This window comes from Ornithodoros turicata, chromosome 6 (genome assembly GCF_037126465.1).
Source record: "Ornithodoros turicata isolate Travis chromosome 6, ASM3712646v1, whole genome shotgun sequence".
Lineage (NCBI taxonomy): Eukaryota > Metazoa > Arthropoda > Arachnida > Ixodida > Argasidae > Ornithodoros > Ornithodoros turicata.
Window position 1 is genome coordinate 74,356,579 of NC_088206.1, and position 20,495 is coordinate 74,377,073.

The 20,495-nt window shown below is 44.0% G+C and overlaps 3 protein-coding genes across 3 annotated transcripts; 2 read left to right on the forward strand and 1 right to left on the reverse strand.

Moving 5' to 3' along the window:
- The first annotated feature begins 14 nt into the window (after positions 1–14).
- On the forward strand, positions 15–20,343 carry LOC135397421 (transcription factor IIIB 90 kDa subunit-like). The gene is made up of 15 exons (XM_064629022.1): positions 15–221; positions 328–532; positions 1,481–1,546; positions 1,602–1,775; positions 3,036–3,140; positions 8,796–9,039; positions 9,097–9,317; positions 9,994–10,149; positions 10,211–10,272; positions 10,332–10,413; positions 10,470–10,525; positions 19,705–19,940; positions 19,999–20,029; positions 20,087–20,198; positions 20,248–20,343. Exons 2-15 carry the CDS (start codon positions 346–348, stop codon positions 20,295–20,297), a joined length of 1,782 nt encoding a protein of 593 aa, XP_064485092.1. The 5' UTR covers positions 15–221; positions 328–345; the 3' UTR covers positions 20,298–20,343.
- On the reverse strand, positions 3,938–5,880 carry LOC135397422 (BTB/POZ domain-containing protein 6-B-like). Its single transcript, XM_064629023.1, has 4 exons — positions 5,682–5,880; positions 5,296–5,500; positions 5,069–5,239; positions 3,938–5,012 (listed from the first exon to the last, which is right to left on the reverse strand). The coding sequence occupies exons 1-4, from the start codon at positions 5,749–5,751 to the stop codon at positions 3,971–3,973; spliced, it is 1,488 nt and encodes a 495-aa protein (XP_064485093.1). The 5' UTR covers positions 5,752–5,880; the 3' UTR covers positions 3,938–3,970.
- LOC135397420 (splicing factor 3A subunit 1-like) lies at positions 5,895–8,111 on the forward strand. The gene has a single exon (XM_064629020.1). The coding sequence runs from the start codon at positions 5,998–6,000 to the stop codon at positions 8,092–8,094; it is 2,097 nt and encodes a 698-aa protein (XP_064485090.1). The 5' UTR covers positions 5,895–5,997; the 3' UTR covers positions 8,095–8,111.
- Positions 20,344–20,495: the final 152 nt, after the last annotated feature.

Here is a 20,495-nt window from a genome sequence, read left to right on the forward strand (position 1 = left end):
GCGCCATCTTTTTATGTTGGTGAGAACTGTACACGATCTTTGAGGTTTGATATGTGACACGTCAGGTGGCAGGGGGCTTATTCAGCCGTGCCTTGGCTTATTGTTAAAGTGTTTCATAACGAGGAGGGAATTCGTGTATCAATGTAATGGACTTGCAATAAAGTAAAAGGAAATCGTCTCTCCTCTGCAGATTTGTGAGTTGTCCAGCACCCCTGATTCAGGTATGAAATAAATGTGGTTTTCGTACAACTATGCTGTGATATCGCTCCGTGAAAATCGGAGTTTCGGGGTTATGCGTACCTACATACTTTTTATCCTTGTGTGCAGCTTTGATTTGTTTCAGCTATGTCATCCCAGAAGGCATGCCAGCACTGTGGCTGCAGCGAAATCGATAGGGATCCAGCACGTGGAGACGCCGTGTGTACCAACTGCGGATCCGTCCTCGAAGACACCATCATAGTGTCAGAGATTCAGTTTGAAGAAAATGCTCACGGAGGGTCAAGGGCCATCGGACAACTCGTTAGCTCAGACGGTCAGATCCTGAAACTCTATTTAGAAATAGGAAAAGGGTGTCACATGTGTCTAAAGCTAAAAACCCCTTGTGAAAGAAGGTTACACCACTTGGAATTATGGGGACACTGCTGTCAAAAACCAGCTCAAATCGAGACTATTTCTTTGGAGTAATAAACATGGTCACTTTCAAGTGCAACAGAGGGGACGACCAAGTACTGACAGGCGATTTTAGCTATGCAACGTCAACACGTTCATTGCCATGGCTTTGGCAAATCAATTGAAAACGAATAGCAGCAACAAGGGTGTAGGTAGGATTAGACAGGACAACTGCAGACTCTCAACTGAGGTTTAATCAAAGAAAACAGCATCTTAAACGCAAACATTATCACCTAACAATGTACGGAGAGGGAGATTCCACTCAACACCTTTGTTGAGTGGAATCTCCCTACCTTTGTCCTCTCCGTACACTGTTTCCTTCAATTAGACCTCAGTTGAGAGTCTGCAGTTGTCCTGTCTAATCCTACCTACGTCCTTGTTTTCTTGCCGCTATTCGCCATCATGAACCTACACCAACTACCCTGGATTGTTCCTATTGTGGAAAACAAATAGTATTGCTTAGCACCTAATACCCCAGTGCTGGGAGCTTTGCACATGTCCAGGTCTCTAGTATAGTAGTAGTAGGTCATGGTTAGGAGTGTGTAAGGGGGTGTCCGGATAAATCTGGTTCGTGAACCCAAAAGAAAAAAAAATGTTTGTTGCGGAAATAGTTTCTGTACATAGTTGGATCAATCGAAAGATCCATCATTGAAATTCACACCTCATGTTTGTACTTGCAAAGAATTTTGCCGTGTTTTTAACGTAATGAAACTTGCAATGCAGATACTTTGTGTCCTTCCAAAGTGGCTGTATAATAGTTAGCAAAAGTTGTATACAGTGTTGGAGGAATGACGGAGAAATTATTTTTAAGGTACCGGTGGTCGAACTCTAGGTCTCTATCAAGGGAAGGAGTCTAGGGCAATTACTTTACAGAATGGTTAGTCACAGTTAGTCACAGTGAAGCCCATAACTAATAGAAGACTCGTTTGCAGCACGACGGAAAATAGTGCAGGTGGCGGAGAGGTTGAGGCTGAATCAACATTGCATCGACACAGCCTTCAACTTTTACAAGATGGCTTTAACGCGTCACCTGACACGCGGACGACGCAACTCTCACGTTGTGGCAGCGTGCATTTACATGGTGTGTCGCATCGAAGCAACTCCCCGTATCCTTTATTTTGCTCCTGACAATTGTAATTTCCAATTTTACTCTGCCACCCCGATTCCATCGCAAAATATATTTCCAGCTACAATGGAAAAATAGTTTCTTGGTTTTGATCAATTCTTGATCAAGAAGCAGCGTGCATTTGGGGAACTGCAATGTCCTTCTGAAGATCCATCTCCTATGGAGAGCACGCTCTGCATTATGGGGAAAACTCCTTTTGTGTTGCCGTCAATTTTGTTTTTTACTCGAGTTACTTCCGATAACAATTACCTGTGAAAGGGAAACAGGAAGATGCGTCATCTTGGCCAGCATATAAAAAACTGAGCAAAGCTTTTCTTTTTATCTGTTATCATTCCTACCATGGCCACCTCTGCTGCCCGGGACAATCTTTCCGTTTTTTTTTTTTTAAATTTTATTGTTACGTATCTCATTAATATGAATACCCACTTTTTAAACAATGGTCAGTGCAGAAAGGTATTTCTGTCTCACTATTATGGACACCACCAGTGAGGCATCTATGAGCAAGTATTTTCCGGCATATTGCGTATCTTGTACAAATTCTTCCTTTCGCAGGTCAAAGTGACTGAGTTGAGTAGAAACAGACTGTTTCGCTTCATAAGTGTGGTCAAATGACCGTGAAATATCTGAAAAAAATCAAATTGACTGTAAAGCAAGCTTTCTTTTGAGTTTGAGAAACATACAATACAAAGAGGACAACGCACGACTCAAACCAGAAAAAAGGAAGCTTCAATGGAGAAGGTTCATTGCTGCTGTGCGTCTTGTGTCGTCTTCTTTGTATTGTGCATTACTCGAGGAAATGTTTTTTCGGGTGTATCAAGAAAAATTAATGATTGAGTTAGGGTGGCAAAAGGTCAGTATACAGGTAATGCAGGTTTACCCAAACTACCTGCACTTTAGCTGCAGCGACAGGAAATTTGTACCAGCAAACTGTGGATAGAGGGAGAGTGAAAACTTAAAAGCAGCAGACAAGATGAGAAGCAAATGAGTTATGGACCCTCATTTCAAAGAGGGATGCTCCATCCATCTATGTAGGGAATGTATTTTGTCAAGGAATGCACTTTTTATTCCTGACAGACTTGGCAAATGTTTTAGTTTAATTTTTAAAAATTACAACTCGATAAAATTACTCGTATGTAGCGAGAGTTCCTCCGAACTAAATGCCGTTGATTTTTGTATTAAATTTTTTTGACACGGTTTCTGAAACATTGATGTATTATGATGCAACCTTAACTGTTGTCAGACATGTTGTTGGACTTGAGTGACATAGTTCAAGTGAACGTCTATGATTTGGGCAAGACATTCTTACGACTCTCAAGTGCCCTTTGTATCAACATTCCAGCCATTGGTAAGTGCATTGTCATTTTTAATACAAGTTACATTGCTCTAATTGTGCCTAGAAATGCCTGTACATGAAACCTCATTTCGCTTTTGGGCAACAATAAAGAGCAATGGTTGTTCTTCGATGGCAGGATTATTTCAACTTTGAGGGAGTTGCTATCGGGGGCTAAGTTGTTTATTGGGCAGGGAAAGTCAGCCATCGAATAACACTATTTTGTGTGGGATTTAGAAATCAACTCGAACAAGTTGAGAACTCTGATAAAACTCGGTTTTCAATGTTTGATGGCATTCAACCAAGTGTGACGCAAACGTGGCGTCAATATGAAATGCAGGCAGCCTGAAACAATGCAGCTTCACACGCACTGATTTAGAAATGGTGTTTTACTGTTACTGCAAGTTACCCTCAGGCTTTTTACATTCTGAACCTGAGTTTGTCGACCCTAACAGTTACTTGGCCGGAGAGTTGCAGCCAATAGGAACGAGCGTAGGTCTGGGTCCTTCTATACCCTGTTGTCCAACATTGAGGCAAGATGAGAAACATGATTGCAAAGTGAAACTTTGCTCTGCCTGTAGAGCACAATTTATTAATTTATTAATCTAATTTAATGTCCATGAGAACATCTGTGTGGGAGCTTTTAATTGTATGCATTCAGCAGCATTCTCCGAGACAAAATGGCCTACAAGTGGTTTATAGTGATTTCAAATTCATTTGACTGCGAGTAAAAAGGAAAAATCTTTGTCGTAGTCTATGGTGCAAGCAATGCATATGAGCACGTTAGGATAAAGTACTAAGTGAGTCGCTCAAAATAGAGGGCGATTTTATTGCTTATTTGAGGTCTATTTGTCTGGTCCATAAAAGAGCAGCTCGGGTATCTGCCCTCCTTGAACACCTGTTCCATTGGTGCTATCTGATGAACATTGGAACTGGAAAGTAGTACATCCAATGACAACCTCACTCATCCCTTCTTGGCCAAAGTAACTCAACTCTGGTCCTTCCAAGACAGCAGACACAGTGTAATATGTGTCAGGTTCCATCTGAACTGGGTCATCAAAGTAGACGCGAAACGTGTTGCTCGACCCATCAGAGTTGAAATGGGTGTCTTGTTGCGCTAGAGATCTTCCTCCACGCTTGATTTCAATTCGAGCCCTGTATTCACATGCTCCGCTGCTTGATCCGTACAACCCAAATCCTGCCAGGAAGATGCGCCGATCTGAGCAGAACTGGACGCTATCGCATCGGCCACGATATCGCCACTGATTGCTGCGATATGCGCACGATTGAAAGCGACGACACACCCTCAGCTGTAATCCAGTGCGAGGCCTAGTGGGGAACTGCAGGGATGGCTTATTGGCCGCCACAAAGTGTAAAAAAATATCGGCTGTCTCACGGAGAGTGAGAACTTGGGATTGAGCTGCCCCATCAGCAAACTCTTGGAGTGTCATGGTGGGCAAACGCAAGAGATGCAACGCGGGGCCCAGCACGGCACGTTGGTTTTCTGGATTCCTTTGAAGACCGCATCGACTGCACTCTGCTGCTGCCCAAGTAAGGGCAGCCTCAAACAGGGAAGCTTCACTCACATTGAGAGTTTCTCTGGAAAGGATAGCCTCCAAAGTGGGTCGATCCACATCTGAAAATCCCTCAGATGTAAGCGCCTGCTGGGCCTGTGCATCAATTATCTCCCAGCAGCGCTGAGCAAGCTCAGGTTCTTCAAAGAGACGACTCTGACTAAGCAGAACACACGCATTGCGTGCTGTCAAACTTGTCTCTAGGTAGGCGACGCATGCGCGGGCCAGATGTGGTACTAGATACTTCTTGGCTGCATACAGAGTGGCAAGGACAGTGTCTGCCTCTAGCGTCATGTCGTCACAGTACAGGTATCTGCGGAGGGGATAGGATATTTACTGACGCGTTAACGAGGACACCTTAAGGCCTACCTTAATAGGACGAGGAATGCCGCAGGTTCCACGTCTGGGATCTCAATCTCTGGGTTGGATGGAGCAGCCAAGCCTCCGTAGAACATGGCATAGAACACGGAGCTGCCCGTTGCCAGTACATATTTGTGTGCGGGGATTGCCTGTTGACCCCCTTTGGGACCCACTAGGAATCTATGCAGTTGAAACACAGTCCTGTACAAAGACGTTTTACTTGTACAAACACTTACTTGACATCACTCATGAGCTGATTGTTGAACATAGCAGCATTGCGCTGCCTCACGGTTTCCCTTTGTGCTTGCCAATTTGGATCAGCAGTGAGCATAGCCCCTGTCTGTGGGGGAGGACTGGGGCATTGCAAATATGCAGGTGGTGGGGACACTGCCCTGGGGGGACTCGGGGAGCATGGCGGTTGCTGGGGCTCTACCTGCTGACCTGTTCCGTGAGAGTTGAATGAAATTTACAGTTTGCTATGATTGGCATATTTTCATATCAATCTGCTGCCATTGTATGACAAATTCTGGCTCGGCATTACGAGTAACAAGATCGAGCAATTGTTTTGGTTGTCTAGATAGCCGCCACACAGTAAAACACACACCAACGAGTGTTAGCTTACCAAAAAAAACCCTCGGTTTTCCAAAGGAAATTGTTTCCTCGCGACGTCTCGGTGTCTTTGCAGACGACATATTACCGTCAAATGTAACGACAGAATCCTATCCGTGTGCCAAGTTTGGAGAAACTATAGCTCAGCATAGAGAAACTGTTTTTGTTTACACTAATTCTGCACTTTTTTTTTCTCTCTCTCTCTCTCCTTCCCACAATGCATTTGAACTATGCAGATCGCTGCGCCATCTTTCTGTTCTGCCGTAAGCCTACGTTGGCGTGGCCGTAATAACAGTGTTGCGTAAGTTGTGAGATAGTTTTCTAGCAAAATGGCTCCAATCGTTGAAGTTGCCCCACAGCAGGAGGAAGCCACGGAAGAAGCAAAACAAGTTCCAGCTACTCCCAAACCAACTATCGGTATTATATATCCTCCTCCAGAACTGCGAAATATCGTCGACAAGACAGCCAGCTTCGTTGCGAGGAATGGACCCGAATTCGAGGCACGTATTCGTCAGAATGAAATCAATAATTCAAAATTTAACTTCCTCAACGCAACGGACCCCTACCATGCTTATTATGAGCATAAAGTTAAAGAGGCCAAAGAAGGCAAAGGACCTGCCGAAGCGATCCAGCCACCTAAGCCTACCCCTGAAAAGCAAGAAATCCGCAAAATAATTGAACCGCCCATCATCCCTAAGGAACCGCCAGCAGAATTTGAGTTCATTGCCGAACCTCCATCAATATCTGCTATCGATTTGGACATTGTAAAGCTGACGGCACAGTTTGTCGCCCGAAATGGCCGTCAGTTCCTAACGAACCTCATGAACAGAGAACAGAGAAACTACCAGTTCGATTTTCTTCGACCTCAACATAGTCTGTTTAACTACTTCATGAGATTGCTAGAGCAGTACACCAAAGTTCTCATTCCAAACAAGAGCATGTTAATGAAACTAAAAATGGAGGCTGACGACCCGAAGGTAGTGTTGAACCAAGTGAAATATCGTGTCGAATGGACTCGATTTCAAGAAGCTCAAAAACGCCGAGAAGAGGAAGAAGCTGAGAGGGAAAGAGTACAATATGCGCAGATCGACTGGCATGACTTTGTTGTAGTGGAGACAGTAGATTATCAACCCAATGAGCCAGGACTTTTCCCTCCTCCAACGTGCCCTGAGGAAGTAGGATCCCGTGTTCTTGCTCAACAAAGGATGGAAGAAGAGGGTGAAGAAGTGGAAATGGAAGTAGAGTCTGATGAAGAAGGCGTTGAGGAAGTTTCCAAGAATGAGGAGTCCCCGAGTCCCCCGAAGGAAGCCCCTCCTCTGCCCCCAAATCCAGAGCAAGTTGTTGTACGCAAAGACTACAATCCCAAAGGGACAAAGACACAGAAGGCCTCGTCCGAACAGTATCTCATCTCTCCGATTACAGGGGAGAAAATTCCTGCAGATAAGATGCAGGAACACATGCGTATTGGACTGTTGGACCCACGTTGGGTGGAGCAGCGGGATCGTGCCATGCAGGAGAGAATGCAACAGGATGAGGTGTTTGCTCCAGGCACTGCTATTGAGAGCAGCTTGAAACAGTTTGCAGAACGGCGAACAGACATCTTTGGATTTGGAGACGAAGAAACTGCCATTGGAAAAAAGATTGGTGAGGAAGAACGTCGTCTGCCAGAGAAAGTGACGTGGGATGGCCATACTGGAAGCATGGAAGCGGCCACAAAAGCGGCCAGGGCAAACATCACCATCGAAGAACAGATCCAGCAGATCCACAAGATCAAGGGTCTTTTACCCGACGAAGAGAAAGAGCGGATTGGTCCGGCTAAACCCGCTGGTCCTCCACCTCTTCCTCCAAACCCTCCACCGCAAGAAAAGAAAAAACCACCACTTCCTCCGATGCCTCCCAAACCTCTTCCACCACCCCCACGACCTGTTGTCATCACAGCAGCACCACGTCCCCAGATCATCAACCCTGCTCCCACGTTGCTCATGCCACCACACATCCCTGGTCTCATATCTGTAACGACAGCGATACCGGCTTCGGTACAGCACACATCGTTTGTGACTATACCGGAAGCAGAAGAAGAACCTCCGAGCAAGCGGCACAAATCTGAGGATGCCCTGGTGCCTGAGGCAGACTTCTTGAAGCAGTACCGTGGTCCTGTCACCATTAAGGTACAGGTCCCTGAAGCAAGTGACAAGGCGGAATGGAAGCTCAAGGGACAGACGGTCACCCTCACACTACCGTTGACAGACACCATTTCGGTGCTAAAGGCCAAGTTGCATGAAGAGTTAGGCATGCCTCCTGGCAAGCAGAAGTTGCAATATGAGGGAATGTTTGTCAAAGATTCTAACAGTCTTGCATTCTACAATGTCACCCCCAATGCAGTTGTCAGCCTGCAAGTAAAAGAGAGAGGAGGAAGGAAAAAATAAAAACTGTCTCCTTTTAAGTTTGTGTCTCTGCTTCAGTCCTCAACACAACACTCTGGTCGCTTAGAGAAAGAAGCCCCTGATTGCTTCAATACACACACAGTATTTTTGGCCATCTTACGAGGCCCTAAATATAAACGTTTAGGTAGAAAATTACTATTGTGTGCTACCCATTAGGTTCACCCGGGTACAATGTACCCTGTTTTTAAAATGGTGCATTTGGTAGAGTCCCATGTAAAGTCCCTGCAGAATCCCTCTGCTGTATAATAATCATGCAGAAAGAACCCATCATAGAGAGGAGACCCTAGCGAAACTGTTTCAAGGGATCTACTAATCATGGATCTAGGCTATCTAGTCTAGCACATTGGGAAATTTGTGCCATGAACAAGTTTAACGGGGTGTCTACCAACCTGGAGAACCAGGAAAAAGCAGCTCAAGTCAGGGAAAATTGCGGACAGGTGCCATCATGATGCACGGCGAAGCAGGAGTGCTGACCGGTGGTTGAGCGGCAACGTTACCGCGAGTAGCAGTACGACAAGCTCTTGAGGCCGCCAAGTAATAAATGGCATGTTTTAGGAGGGATCTGTATGAAAACATAGGAGCAGGCACCAAGTTCCCCTTTTGTTTTTGTCAGGGAATTTGAGGGCTACAGTTTGGTTTAAAGGAGAGTGTGTCCTGAAACTGAAGGAAATTTTATTTTTCAGATCCCTGCCTGTACATAGTACGTTTTGCTCATCATTTGGAATTTGGGGAGAAAACGCACCAAGTGTCCATGACAGCCCTGCGCATGGTACAACGCATGAAACGGGATTGGATGCATACGGGACGTCGTCCGTCTGGTCTTTGCGGGGCAGCCTTGGTGGTGGCGGCCAGGCTGCACGACTTCCATCGCACAGTCAAGGATTTGGTTCGGGTTGTCAAGGTCTGCGAGACAACCATTAGGAAAAGGTGATTAAAGGGGAGGGCTTAAAGAGGATTGTTATTGAGAGTTTCCACCACCAAAAGGTTGACAGAGTTTGGTGAAACCCCTTCGAGTCGCCTCACATTGGAAGAATTTATGACAATAGACCTAGAGGAAGAACAAGATCCTCCTTGCTTCAAGGCAGCACGAAGGGTTCCTCCAGTTACGGCTACACGGGAGATATCCAAGTTGCAGAAACAAATTGAGAGAGCTCTCGAGGACAGGAGGGCAAAAGTGCGAGGACGTTTTGCCCGATACGCTCAAGGTCAGTTAAAATTCTACAATAAACTTCAGGCAAATGAGTTTTACCAAATGAGTTACTATGAGTTAGATTATGGCATAAACCATACCTGCAAAGTCTCCCGATTGTATGAATGCGCCCAGGAAAAGTTGCATTTTTTTTTTTTTTCTCTCATTTACCTTTAAAAGCTTCCCAAACTTATTCCTCATGAATTAGAACACATTTTTTGCGGAAGGCTGGGTATCTCAACAAAGGGGTGAAGAGCAAACCACATAATGCCACATGAGCATCCATGACTGGATGTGTCCATATTTCTTGAGAAGACTCTCTATCATCAGTCCAGTCTCGTACAGTAGTTTCATTTCCTCCAATGGTGCTCTCTGAACAGAAGACGTGCCAAATGGATTTTGACGGGTTTTCTGGCTGAGCACAACCGCTGTTCCACAAAATGTTCCCAAAACGTGACGGGTGCAGACTGTCCAAGACCACTGCCGTCATTGGTGAAATGGCTGCGCCCACAAAAATGCAATGTTGGAGAACCTCTGCAATTGTGGTCGACGGAAGCAACAGTATGACGTAGGAGGTGGCAATGATGTCTCGATTGCACAAAATTATTGCATAGCGCATACTGCGGGCCCGAATTTTGAGTTTGTCAGGTTGGCAGGTATGCATCAACAAAAAATGTGCCATTTTGATGCAGAGAGTCAACGAGAGGAGCAAGAAATATCTGAGAGTTTCATCATGGGCGAGACACTAAGCACAATCACAGAATGTGTTGGGACCCAGCGACCCACAGCTGCTGCTCTGGGTCTCAAAGAAAGTATTGAAGAATGTATGAGGATAAGAGATAAACTAGGTAAGGCCATCACCTAATAGGCCTTAACGGCCCTTAAGAAAATGCAATTGTGCCTGTACAGAAGTAGTGGAAGAAAGTGGGGAACTAGATCTGGAAGGGCTGGACGAGGAGGAATTAGATTCTGTGAGTTTCCCTCTCTCCCCTCTAACACCATCTAACTTAACTCAATGATGTAATTACAGTACATAATGACGGATGCCGAAGTAAAGCTCAAGACAAAATTTTGGACGACTCACCATGCAGAGTACCTAAAGGAGCTCAAAGGTTTGTTTGCTGCCAATTACAAGTAGATTACAGATAGATTTATTGTCTCTCTTTAGAAAAACAAGATAGAAAAGCTGAGGAAAGTGAAAGTAGCAAGCCTGAGCCAAAAAAGGTATTCCCCTTGACTTTGATGTTTGTGTGAATTGATATTGAAGCACAAAATGTTGTACGATAAATGGAAAATGGAGGGGTGAAATTTTGTGCCCTCCAAGAGATGAGGCCAGACTACAAAGACATCTAAGTTGAACAAAAGGTGTGTTCTTTTTTAAAGAGACCTGTTCTTAAGTGCACACGAGGTGTAGACACAGTTCTGAACCAGTTGCACTCGAGAAACACCTATGGCTCCTAAAAAGAATGAGCAAGTGCAGACCTTGTCATATGCTACAGAGCATTTTCGTGTGTGCTAGCATGGCTGTGCTGTAGCTTTGCAAACTTCAGCTTTGTTTGTACCAACAATTCATAAGCGGATACTGGCTCTTTCCTTATAGCGTCCTCTTTTAACGGCACAAATAATCGCAATATTGCTCAAATAATTGTTTCGGCACATGGAATGTTCCGCTTTAGACGGACATGTGATAAACCAAGTATTAGTGATCGCCTTTTCACAGTGCATATCTGTTGTTCATCGGGATCACATCGTTCTAGCTTCTGGAGACTGTACCAGTTTTAAGCGACACAGATGAAAGAGCCAAGTGGCATATCTATAGTTTACTTGCACATTAACTGTGCGAACAAGAAGCATGACAGGTACTTGAAAAGAAGCGCACACAAATCTTGCTCCATGTCACAAGTAAATACTTCCCATCTTGAATTAAACGCTTGCCATTATCTTACAACACCGGGACACAAACCAAGTGCTCTCCGCCATCTTGTTGTCTGTTGCTCGACCAGGATATGTCGTGCAAGAAAATTAAGAAGTAGTGCAGAACTAGGTCAGCACTTCCCCAATAAGAATGTGAGAGTGTCGCACTTCTTACACTAGTTCAGGTAAGCAAAACGCAGCTAAAGTTTTACAAAAACTATTTTAGCGTAATGTAGCAAAGGCTTCTAGATAGGCATAAACAATACGCCTCGTGCATGAACTAAAGGTGGCGCTTTGCGTGGCCACGTAGCGGTGGGAAAGCAATTTTTTTGTATGAGTCGTCCAATATCGAAACCAGTCAGAAGTGTATGTGCGGGTGTCATGAAAATAAAAAATGCGTGTACCTTTGCAGATTTCAATCGCTTTAAAATGTCTTCAGCGGTCAATAATGCATAAGACTACAGTTGAGCCCGTTTATTACAATCTTCGATAGAACGATAACTCCGATATTGCGATTGAATTGTTGGTTCCCGTCAGCTCTCCCATTGAAGTATATATGTAAACAAAACATCAATATAACGATTGCCGCGAAAGCGCTTGCTCGCATACAGCGATCGGAATTCTCCCGGCGGCCGGCAAAACGCGTGAAAATTAGAAAGCAAGACTGCACCATTTCACTGAAAACAAATATCATTGGCATTTTCAAGAGCCTTCGCCTCCATGCCCACTAAAGTGAGAACGCAGTGCTTTTATCCGCGCATGACTGCCGGGGATTAGATGCGTGCGTTGCAAGGCACGCATCGAAAGGAACTTGGAAAGGGCGGAAGGAGCTCGCCAGAAGTAGAGGAGGTTGCTCCCTCTCCACATCGTTCTCTCTTCTTTTGCTGCGTGCTTGCTACGATGGCGTCCGTGGTTCCGAGACGCTTTTTGACGAGGAAAGACGCGTGGCTCGACCCCAAGTTACATGCGGGTTTCGTACTGGTGCAAAACCGCATTGTGAAGTACCGCGGCTTCGAAAACGTGTATTGGCAGACAGTTGTCACCACAGCGTGTCACCACCCAAACACGCGATTACCCATGGCGGAGGCGCATTCTGATGGACCTCGCAGTCCCGATCGTGAGAATGATGACTACGGCATTGGATGACAAGCAATGGATGAGGTCATCGATCTCAAAAGGTGTGGCGCCTCACACGGTATCGGCAGTTATGTTATCAAAAGCTTTCGACGCACAGCTGCGTCAATTTAAAGCTAGATAAAATGCTTCTGTGCTCCCAACAAACGCGCATATTCAGCGGCGTTCTTCGTGGGCGTTCTTCGTTCTTCAGCGGCGTGGTGATCTACTTCGTTTACGCAAACCCGAGCGGCAATTTCTCGAAAGCTCGTTTCTAACGATACTCTGATATAACGATCTGATTTCGTGTTCCCGTCAATATCGTTATAAATGGGCTCGACTGTATATGCAGAAGCAGGCGGTATTACAATTCTTTGAGCTTTTCTTCGTGCACACAGCACTTGCGTGTGTTTTCTGTTATACTGTTGTATACACAGTTGTTCTGTCATACTTTCTATGTCGATGAACCGTATCTTCAACAGAAGCGGAGTTGAAAAGCCAATGAAACAATGAATGAGACAACTTTTATTGCCCATAAACATCAACATGGAAAAGATGCAGGGGACAACAATAAAACTCGTGTCTCCTTTTTTTTCTTTTACAATCAAGCTCAAACTTATAAACTCAAAACTCGTGTCTAACCAACAGTAGAAAAATCCAGCGAACGATATCGCTAGCGAACTAGTGCAGCGAATGATGTCGCTTTTATGTTACTGATTGAATGACGTGCAGATTTGATTATCTATGAACGGATGAAAAAGGCCTCCTTTTTCAACTAATGGGGAAAGCGAATGGTAACACTTGGTCAGCGGTGATTTGTTTAATCAGTTATCCGCAACCACGCCCCTGTATTTTTTGTGCGTGCAGGAACATGTGGGACCATTTTTCTGCCCACACACGTATTTGTGCGCTATGGCATTAGTTTTAGCAGCTATCAATTGAGGCGCGGCGTCATCGAAGCAAGATGACTGTTGAAAGCCTACGAATAGCAAGCCCTCGAGAACTGACTTTCCGTGGCGCTTTGCACAAATCATATAGAGTGCCTATGAGAGCATCATAGATACTGTTTTTGTAGACAACTATAAATAAATAATTACGTAAAATCCGTAGCCACAAAAAATTTCAGCTTTGTACTTGTTTCAATATTAAAAAGGAATGGCTTTCGATGTTCTTTCATTCTGCTACTGGACTTTCACCTGAACACCTGTATTTAAAGGTTTAATTTTACGTCACATAGTAGGTACATATTCTCTTGGAGCCACAAGAGACTATCCTTGACTTTGCTGACCAAGAGCGAGGGAGGCTCCGCCCCCAAATGGCGTGCCAATAGGAGGACTCGGGAGGCGGAGCGCTTGGCTCGGGATATGTGAGCCGCTGTCGTCTGCTTCTTCCGGTAGAGCTACGACCTTGAAGCCTCTGCTCTCGCGTAAGAGATGGCGCAACATTGGCGCCCGGTAAGGGCACGTGTGGTCACCATAACTTTGAGCCTCGACCTTGAGACTGGCCGGTAACCTAAATTCCGATGATGCGGCGATAGCAAACCATAGAAATATTTGTTCTACTCCTCGCACTGAAATAAATAATTTAAGCAGCAACATTTCTGTCCTTTTTACATACTTGCGTAACTACTTACGAAAAGAAACACACAGTACAATTATTTTAAATTATTTATTTCAGTGTGAGGAGTAGAACAAATATTTCTTTAATTCTTCATGAGCTGAGACAATGTTTACGCAAAAGAGCGGAGCGAAATGTCGAACTGGCCACAAATTTGGTAATGTAATGACATATCCATGAAGCATAATCGTCAAAACTACGCACTATGGTTTGCTATCGCCGCGTTATCGGAATTTAGGTTACCGGCCAGTGTCAAGGTCGAGGCTCAAAGTTATGGTGACCACACGTGCCCTTACCGAGCGCCAATGTTGCGCCATCTCTTACGCGAGAGCAGAGGCTTCGAGGTCGTAGCTCTACCGGAAGAAGCAGACGACAGCGGCTCACATATCCCGAGCCGAGCGCTCCGCCTCCCGAGTCCTCCTATTGGCGCGCCATTTGGGGGCGCAGCCTCCCTCGCTCTTGGTCAGCAAAGTCAAAGATAGTCCCACAAAACTCACGTGCAAAGACTGTATCTCGTAGCTTTTTTAGATAAATTAACTGGGTAACCGGATAAAAAAATGACGCATGCCAGATCTTTCTTGACCGACTCTGCGACTCTTATATCTCATGTGAAATGTGTGTTCTCGTAGATCCAAACTTGGTCATAGTGGCCTTTTAATAAATGTATATTCCCCCTACTGTGTTTAGGCAACATTTATTTTAAACGTGAAACATGACAGTGATCAGGTTTGGTATGATAATTTGTGGATTTCGTGACGAGTCATGAGCTTCCCTGCTCAATCTATTCCTCATGTCACGTTCAAGTATGAACATTTCCACTTACTGCCTTTGTTTTTGGCCAACCAGATTAACTATCACATGGTGCATTCCAAGCCAACTGATCCTGTCGCAGATTGTCACGAAAAATATCAGAGTTCATTATGGGTGGCATTTGGTAATCCCAAATATTAGCCTCTGAAGTAAACCCTGTGGAAGTGTTCTACTGCACCAAAAACATGTTTTGTAGAAGGATTATGCTACTACCTATTGACCGGGTCTCAGTAATCTGCCGCAAAATTTAGGATTTGGGGAATTCTGGGAAATGCTTCAAAATTTGCCCAAATTTGACATTTTTTAATAAAAATCACTACAGCTCCTAACAAAACCTAATTTTGCAGGCATAACGTTCATCAGGACGACGACACTGAGCTAGAAAGACGTTCTTCAACTGTAGAAGAACGTCTCATTTATGCGTAAAAAAAAAAAAAAGTACTTTATTGGACGTGGGCTTCGCAGCGCGGTCGCCAAGTGTGCTCCTGCTCACCTCGACTGAAATTATGACGACATAAAATGAATAAGCCAATATTAAAAAGGTGATTGATTCAACCGTCTCAATGTCGGGGCCGCAAGGGTCCCAAGTTTCCCTTTTTGGCCCCATACGACCATAAAGTCTATAGATCTCGACCTTTCACACCTTGCATTCCGTCATGGGTTTCTCCTTCCTTCAGGTCTCAGATTTTTTTTACCAGTGCTCTTTGACCAATAAGTTTTAGTTTGAACTTAACTGACTTGGATATGTGCAATCTGCTCAGCTTGATTTGTTAAACTGCTCCTTTTTGATTATGGTTGTCATTGAGCTATCTGCTGTTTTGTGCTATATGTGCGCTACATAAATATGTGCGAGAGAAAATCTAGCTGAAACGAGTGGGAAAATTTTAAATGCTGATAACAAATTATGCTACAACAGAAACAGTCCTGTTTCGTCAAAGAATACTGTTGTGAGAATGACATGAGCTTTGCAGCAACCTGACACCAAAAGGTTCTCAAAGGAAGATTATAGCCTCCCTTTTAATTTTCATTTTTGGCCACACATATCGCTGTTATGTTTATCAAATATTCATTCATGAGGTGCCAAAATTTGGCTGTTAAATGGCAGCTGTAGGCTAGCTTTTGCTGCCACCCGTGATGTTGCAAAAATGCCAGACAGAGATTTTATTTCGTCGTAGCATTGAGATGCAGCATCATCTGTGAAATAAGAATTTTACTAAGAAATAGGTCACTAACTGTAATCTCAAAGTGTGTCAATCGTGAAAACTGGGAAGGACAGAGAACCTCGATAATTGAGTGCAAAAGTTATGGGTAAAAGTTAGAGTAAAACAAGCTGCGGCAAATGCAGGAAAGCGATTCAACACTTACCCCTGTGGATATTTTTCGCCTTTGTTTCATCGACGTGTTTCAGTAGGTTCAAATGACAACCACAATAAAAATGAAGCAGTGCTTGAAACCAAGGTGTCGAACCCGAACCGGAGCTAACCGGTTCCGCAACAAAACAGTTGGAACATAAAAGAAGTCAGCATAAGAGTTCATCTCAATTCCCGAACGAAGACACATTGGTATTATCATGACGCGTCCATAACTTGGATTCTAAATAATAAAAGTTGTGCTTATTGGTAGTGCAATTGTGTCCTGACACATTACCTTTGCGTTGTGGATTAACTGGTACGGTTTCAGATGGATTCACGTTGCGAATGCAGTGTGTCTTCAAGTACCGTCGTCCAAGTAAAATGCTGTCCATCTTATGAGGCTTTCTTTAAGTGTACTGTGCTGGCACTGTGCTTGTGAAAAAGTGTGTGTTTGGGAACAGAAAGTAGCAGGACTTCATCAGCATGGACTCACAGCATGGAATTTACAACAAGTGTTCATCCATTTCTCCTTTCTCTCGCTAAAGGGGGTACCTGACCGCTAAAAACGTCAATGCAGACAACAGCAGTAAGCTATTAGCCACGCAGTTCCTGATAAAAGCAGTTTTATGGAACGAATAAAATGGAAGTATTGAACTGGTTTGCAAACCGGTTCAATTTTTGGCAAGGCCGAACCCGAAGTGAACCGGCACGAAATCAAAGCAACGCAAACCCGAACTGAACCCGTATTTTTTCGTGGTTCGACACCCTGCTTGAAACTGTGTTTTAAAACTGCCGCAAATATAGAATTTTCCTGCGCTTAAGAATTTGCTCATTTTCGTTTGTCAAGCGCCATTATTATCAATGAAGATTTAAAAAAAATGAGAGACCTTAAGGAAGCAGAAACCCCCAAGGTGGAGTGCAAGTTGTACACGTTTGAGACAGCAGTAAAAAGTCATGATGCAATTAAACCTCATAACGGCATACTTCAATCCCACTGCTGGTGCCTTTTCTTTAACTGCCATCATTTGAGTCTACAGGTGAACTTGAAGCGACCTCTGCGGCCCCGTCATTAAGATGCTCGAAAATGGTAATGCTAACGGAAACAGAAATGGTATATTACCCAAATTGGCGATGGTAACTATAACGGAAATGCATACCACAGTCCTCCATTACTGGAGACAGAAACGGAAACGAAAATTATCATCCGGTATTGAACTCGGGTAATGGCTATTCCTGTTGTGTGATGGAATTTGAGTGACTTTCCATTTCTGTTTTTGTATTTTGATGACTCCATTCCCTGTAATGCTCTACATCGTACACGAGAGCATGGAAAGAAGGCACAATAATGGATCTCGAGGGTGCATCCCTCGTTTACCTTATCCCAGTCCTCGGAACTCCATGACATCAACACATGACTATACTCCACCATAGCACGAGGATGAGAACCTACGCTTTTTACTTACTTATTTCATACTTTTTTTTTCATTTCACCGTGACCATGGCAGTATTATTTACTACTGAGAGCCTTAGTGAAGTCAACGCTTACGAATGCGACACTGGATGAAGGTTACGCACATCTTGAGTTGCAGGACTCCGAGGAACCAAAGACATGTTCCTACATTGTTTATTTTAAGGCTTGCAAGATGTGCTCATCCCAACCACGTAAAATTACTTGTATAGTGTGTACGCGTGACACCGAAGCAGCACTTGGGCAAAACAGGGTGCTAATAGATCCGGACGGGCTGTCCTCCCGCAGCTCTGTAACAGCTGTTCCATTACCGGAAACAGTAACGGAAACGTAACGGAAATGATATCGAAAGGCCGGTATCAGAAACGGATAACGGAAAGGAAAATATAGCAGTAACGAAAATACGTCCGTTATCCTTCCCTGCTTTTAATGTTGACCTTACTTTCTTGGAGAACAGTCTCCAGCATTTCTTTTGCTCAGTTTTATACTACGGGGTGACCAAGGTGCGCTCATATTTGGTGACCGTGCTGCGAAGCCAGAATACTGCCAAAAAAAAAATAATTTCTCCAGTTTAACACAAAGCACTTTGCTAATTTTTTCTCTGTGCATAAATGACACGTTCTTCTACAGTTCTATGTGAAGCACATCTTTCTGGCTTGTTATCGCCATTGAAAATTTTCTCACTGAAATACGTACTTTTCGAAGATTTGTGATTTAACGATTTTTTTTACTGTACCTGAATCTCTGAGCAAAGAGTCGAGAATTTTTTATTAGAAGGTAGTCCTGATGGACTTTACACCTGCAAGAGTTGGGTTTGTTAGGCTGCGTTATTTTTATAAAAAATGTCAAAGATAGGCAAATTTTGAAGTGTTTCCCAGAATTCCCCCCATCCTAAATTTTGCAGCAGACTACTGAGTGAGTAGGTGGCATGATCCTTCTGGAAGATACGAGGGTGGATGAAATATAAACGAGACTTTTGTTGCATTCTGTCAATTGCCGCCACTTGTGCACGTGCTAGGTAGGTGGTCAGGTGAGAAGCATTTCTTTTGTAATCACACCTGCCTATTGCGCAGCGTATTATTATAAACTTTTTTGCTCGTGAGGGTGTAAAACCGACTAAAATTCTACACAGATTGGCGGTGCAGTTTGGGGTGAAACACTGTCGAGGTCGCGTTTGTTTGCCTGGCATAAGGAATTTGTGGAAGGCTGCCCCTGTCAAAGCAAAGACATGGCTGTCAGCTGGCAAGGCGCTCGCTCCTGTTTTTTTCTTTTTTTTGGACAAGCACGGCATTTTATGCATTGATTTCTTGCACAATCGTTGCACCATCAACGCTGCATATTACTGTGAACTTTGCGTGAGGTTAAACTTGCTTACTGCAGCAAAAGGTGTGAGCAACCGACACGTACATGACAATGCCAGACTCCACATGTGCAAAATTAAGGGAAATGGGCTGGATGCCACTGAAACACCTTCCCTATAGCCCTGAGTTAAAGCGTTGTGACTTTCACCCGTCTGGTCCACTCAAAGAAGCTCTATGAGGCCAACGATTCGACAACGCAGTGGAGGAGATAACAAACTTGTTTTTATAAAGAGGGAAAAATGCATTTCTACATCGGGACACACTCTGTTTATATTTGATCCACCCTGGTATGTTTAAATATTGAGCTTCTTCGTTGCAGTAGAACACATGCTTCCAAAGAGGGTATGGTTTTTGCTCGCAGCGTTGGTGGTGTCTACCACAGTGAACTCTGATTTCTTTGATGATATCGACGATGGTCGAGCTGCATCGCTGGATCACTTGGTGTGGAACATGGAGAAAGGGCTCTGAAATTATCAGGACATTCACCATGTAGCTAATTTGTTTCGTTTTCCTGTGCATCAGATCAAACGATTTAACACTCTTCTGTACGTCTCTAAACAGTTGATCTTAGACCAACAAGGCTGGTCTTGCTTTTTAGCGTAACTAGAAAAATATGTAACAATTAAAAATAAAACAGCAATCTCAGACAGCAGTTTATTGTACGCGTTATCCTAGGAGCACATTTCACTCATCTGACTGTCTCAGAGAACTTGGGCATGCATTGGAGTTGTTTTTCTACCAAGAGAGATGAATGTGCGATCTGTTCAGCGGAAACGACGCAAGAAGCCCAACCTCCAGGCCAATACAGCGGGTGAAGCCATAGAAAAAATGCTGCAGGAAAAACGCATCTCGAGCAAAATTAATTATGATGTGTTGAGAAGCTTGTCAGACGACCAACAACAGGCCTCAAGGACAGCTGAAGACTCGAGGTTGAAGAAGGTGAAGAAGGCTCCTCCCACCCAACAGCTATCTTCCTTGATATCCACTATTAAGTCCATTGCACAGTAAGTAGACAATTTCCCTTTTTCCCCTTCTCATCTTCCACCATTCTTCCTCTTCCAGGAGCCAACCCGAGGAGGAGAAGAAAGACAACGTAAGTTTCTTCCACAGAGAAATTCCACAGAGAAACATTCTTGCCCTTCTTCTATAGGATGAGCCACAACAAGCTGCAATTGAGCAAAGACTCGTTGCAGATGATGATGATGATGATGATTTTGATGAGCAGCAGTTGAGCGTAGCACAGCTTTTGGGACAGCATCGAGGTCAGTTGGATTTTGTGATAAACATAAAAATAAAAATTCATTTTTGCAGGGGAACAAGTAGAGGAGTACTATGTGGAGGACGACTACTTAGAAGACTAGTTATTATCCATCCTCGCTATATGATTAATAAATTTTCTTTCTGCTACCAGTTTTGTCATTTTGTCCTGGGAGCCTCATGAAGAATGGTTATTTTTAATTCTGATTCTTTTTTTGGAATATGGCTTTAGAGGAACCTTCCCCCAAAATTTTTAGTTCTTTGTGGACATTCTGGCACGGTGCGAATGCTCAGTGTAATAC

Excerpts from the sequence above, each read along its gene's own strand:
- LOC135397420 (XM_064629020.1), top strand. The coding sequence starts at position 5,998 with ATGGCTCCAATCGTTGAAGTTGCCCCACAGCAGGAGGAAGCCACGGAA.
- LOC135397421 (XM_064629022.1), top strand. The coding sequence starts at position 346 with ATGTCATCCCAGAAGGCATGCCAGCACTGTGGCTGCAGCGAAATCGAT. Across the intron at positions 1,776-3,035 it reads TCGCATCGAAGCAACTCCCC|ACATGTTGTTGGACTTGAGT; the intron begins GTATCCTTTATT and ends AACTGTTGTCAG. Across the intron at positions 10,414-10,469 it reads GTACCTAAAGGAGCTCAAAG|AAAAACAAGATAGAAAAGCT; the intron begins GTTTGTTTGCTG and ends GTCTCTCTTTAG.
- LOC135397422 (XM_064629023.1), bottom strand. The coding sequence starts at position 5,751 with ATGTCGTCTGCAAAGACACCGAGACGTCGCGAGGAAACAATTTCCTTT. Across the intron at positions 5,501-5,681 it reads AAAACCGAGGGTTTTTTTTG|GTCAGCAGGTAGAGCCCCAG; the intron begins GTAAGCTAACAC and ends CTCACGGAACAG. Across the intron at positions 5,013-5,068 it reads GCATTCCTCGTCCTATTAAG|ATACCTGTACTGTGACGACA; the intron begins GTAGGCCTTAAG and ends TCCCCTCCGCAG.